Here is a 3,920-nt window from a genome sequence, read left to right on the forward strand (position 1 = left end):
GGCGGATTGCCACACCTTTGTCAAGAAATGCATACCATGCCAGAAGCATGGCAACCTCATCCATCAGAAGCAAGAACAACTCCATTCCATACTTTCCCCATGGCCTTTTGCAAAGTGGGGAATGGACATCCTTGGCCCCTTTACCCCGGGAAAAGGCCAAGTGAAATTTTTAATAGTAGCCATTGATTACTTCACCAAATAAATAGAAGCCAAACCATTGGCCACCATCACAGCTCAACAAGTCTATGGCGTACCACATACGATTATAACCTACAATGGTCGACAATTCATAGACAAAGAGCTCGCTAAGTTCTACACCAGCCTCGACATCAAACACGTAACTAGCTCTGTAGAACATCCGCAGACCAATGGCTAAGCTGAAGCTACCAACAAAGTTATACTAGTAGAATTGCGAAAAAGATTGGATAGCGCCAAGGGCCGGTGGCAAGAAGAATTATTGGAAGTATTGTGGGCCTACAGATGTACCCCCCAATCCGCAACAAATGAATCCCCTTTTAGCCTAGTATACAGCGCAAAGACCATGATTCCAATAGAAATTGGCGAACCATCTCTACGCCGAGAACTATACAACCCAGACCAGAACCACCAAAATATGTGCACCCACCTCGACCTACTACCCGAATTAAGAGACAAGGCACAAATCCACAACATGGCAGTTAAGCAGAGAGCAGCTAAAAGATATAATGCGAATTTATGCATGCGATCCTTTGTAAAAGAAGACCTAGTCTGGAGAATGGCCATCAGCGCGAGAAAGAAGGATGGCAAATTATCCGCTAATTGGGATGGCCCCTACCGAATACGTGATGATGTAGGAGGCGACACTTACAAGCTTGAACAACTATCAGGGGAAGAGATATCGAACACGTGGAATGTATCTCATCTCAAATTCTACTTCAGTTAGACTGATTACTGTACCGAATACTTGTAACCCTGGGTGTATTCTTTTTCCTCACTTGGCATTTTTCCCTAAGGAGGGTTTTGGCCAAGGAGTTTTTAATGAGGCACCCCAAAATCCATGAATAAAACAAAGAGTTCTTTATCACACGCTCGACTCTTTATCTAGCTTCGATTGTTTAAATTCACACCTTTACCACAAGTAATCGGCCTGGGTCGAACACCCTTTATCTAACTTTAATTGTTTAAGTTCCCCACCCTTACCACAAGTAAGCAGCCTGGGTTGAATAACCTTTATACGGTTTGATTGTTTAAGTTCCTTACCCTTACCACAAGTAAGCGGCCTAGGTCGAACACCCTTTATATGGTTCAATTAATCAATATCCCCACCCTTACCACAAGTCAGCGGCCTGGGTCACACCCTTTATATGGTTTAATTGTTTAAGTACCCTACCCCTAACACAAGTAAGCGGCCTAGGTTGAAGCAGCTTGGGTCAAATACTACAACTCATAACTTACACACACAAAAGTACTCAAATTCATCTACAAACGCCAATACTACTTATTCAAATAAAACGGCCTAATGAAGCAACATACCGAATACGTAACAAATCCACACCAACAACATTCAACAAGCGCGTTCGTAAAAAATATACTATCGTCATCAACCGCACAACAAATATATATGGAACATGCATCATATTTAAAAAGAAAGAAAAATAGTGTATGGTTTATTACAGACTTAGGATTAATAACACATAGAAAACATAAAGCATATATTCTAAGCTGCCTTTTCATTACCACCTTCCGCAACCACTGCCTCTTCAGCATTCACATCCTCAACGACTGCCATCCTCCTTGCCTCTTCCTCAGGACAAGTTTCGACTTCGCTTATGAGTTGGCCATGAACTACGTCCTTATTCACATCAAAGATGCATGGACCCCAACAATTAAGAGTATGCATTCATTAATCCCTTAATCATGAGATTTGACTTTCTGAGAATCTTTTTGGCTGACTTGATCGTCAGAGTCTTCTCCACAGATAACGCTGGATTCTAAGCATGCACGAGCCGAGGAGAAGCCAAGTAGAGAGGTTGTGGATTGAGGTAAGGTGGTATTTGTATATGACATATCTTATTTGTTCTACGTAGGAACAATTTCCTTTACCGTAATTTTTTATTATTTTATAAAAATTAATTAAAATTAATATTGAAGTAGTAAGAAAATAGGTATGGGTATGGGTACGAGATTATACCCATTACCCTGTGGAGATGGGATTAAAGTTTGATAAGTGTTTTAAATGTGAATGGGGATGGTATGGGATAGCGAAATCCATTCTTGCCCCACCCTATTGCCATCCCTACCCCTACCTTTGTCTATTTCACCCCTTTTTCCACTCACTAAACTGCCAACCATGCATTTGTTTTGTTAAAAAAAAATAATAAAATAAAAAAAATGTTTTTGATCGATGGTAGGTAAGGAAAAAGAGATGAAAATAGTTTTTTTTTTTACTTTTCAAACATTAATTCTACCATAAAAAAAAGAAAAAAAAGAGAAAAAATAAGAAGGAAGAATCTAATTTGTTTTAATTGTCACACTCTTTTTATGAGTCCAAATGTTTTATACATATTTTTACCCCCATTGTTTGCTATTTACACTCCTCATATGACATGTCAAAAAATGATATTTTATAATCTTTGTTTGTAGAGAAGGGTATAATATTAGAAGCAATATTCTTCATAATAATTAGAATAAATATCTTGAATTTATGCTTATGTGATGTGTCTCATTGAGTTTTTCTGTCAAAGAAGATATTATTCCAGTAATTAGAAGCAAATATTCCAGGTAATAATGTTTTTTAGAGAAATTGTACGATTTTAATAATTAGAAGCAAATATTCCTGATAATAATCTCTTTTAGATAATGGTACGATTTTAATAATTGGAAGAAAATATTCCTTATAATAATTAGAATCAACTATATGAATATTATGTTATGATTCGATCATGATCTTCATGTACCGGAAAATATATGATTCTAGTAATTACAAGCAATATTTTGTTAATAATTATAATCAATACCTTGGATATTATGCGACGATTTAATTTCTATAATATGTTTCATTGGGACCAATTCTTTCCTCATATATTTCATTAGAATTATATGAGGAAAGAATTATTTTTTCCTCTCAGTCGGATTTGCTCTATTCGTGACCTTGAAAGGTAAATTATTTTTTTACTCCTAATGCTTGTCATGTATTGCTAACATTGTTATAATATCAAGGGTTTAATTACTCAGATGGTACCCACTTTGATAGATGTGTGTCAATCTGGTACCCGCTCTTAAAAAAGTGTCAATTGCATCCCAATTTTTAAAAAAGTGTTTCAATTAGGTCCCTTTCAGACGGAGTTGACTAACGCTGTTACCGACGTGCCACATGTTAATCTATGGTTTTTTTAAATTTTTTTAAATTTTTATTTAAATTTTTAAATTTTTTAAATTTTTTGTTAACACCATTTAAATTATTAATGACCATGAATAGTTACTGCCATGTGTCACTTTGTGGTTTTTTTGAATTTTCTTTTTGATTTTTTTTTTGTTTTTTTCTTAATTTTTTTTACTATTTAAAATTTTTTTAGATGTTCACATGTCAACCCAGCAGCGTGCCACGTGTCAAAGTCAATATTCTATATTAAATTTGGTCCCTATATTTGTTATTTTTGTTCAATTTAGTCCCAATTTTTGTTAACATGAACCAATTTGGTCCCTCTCCAAATTGAAACCAAATTTAATTTTATATTAAAATTCAAATTTTTTATTAAATATTTTTATATAATATATCAAAATTCACATCATTATAACTTTGATATAAAAATTAAATTTGGTCACATCTACGAAGGAGTGTTTGAGTTATCAAGCAAATCCAAGACTTGACATGATATTCAATAATTATATAAAAGAAATGATATAATTTTTAATTTTTAATTTTTAAAAAGCGGAGAATT

The 3,920-nt window shown here is 34.6% G+C and overlaps 1 protein-coding gene across 1 annotated transcript; it reads left to right on the forward strand.

The window, feature by feature from the left end:
* Nucleotides 1-541: 541 nt before the first annotated feature.
* LOC146888349 (uncharacterized) lies at nucleotides 542-922 on the forward strand. Its single transcript, XM_085670068.1, has one exon. It carries the CDS (start codon nucleotides 542-544, stop codon nucleotides 920-922), a length of 381 nt encoding a protein of 126 aa, XP_085526194.1.
* Nucleotides 923-3,920: the final 2,998 nt, after the last annotated feature.

This window comes from Vigna unguiculata, chromosome 2, assembly GCF_037176805.1.
Source record: "Vigna unguiculata cultivar grain cowpea cultivar isolate G323 ecotype 2 chromosome 2, ASM3717680v1, whole genome shotgun sequence".
In the NCBI taxonomy this organism is placed as follows: Eukaryota; Viridiplantae; Streptophyta; class Magnoliopsida; order Fabales; family Fabaceae; genus Vigna; species Vigna unguiculata.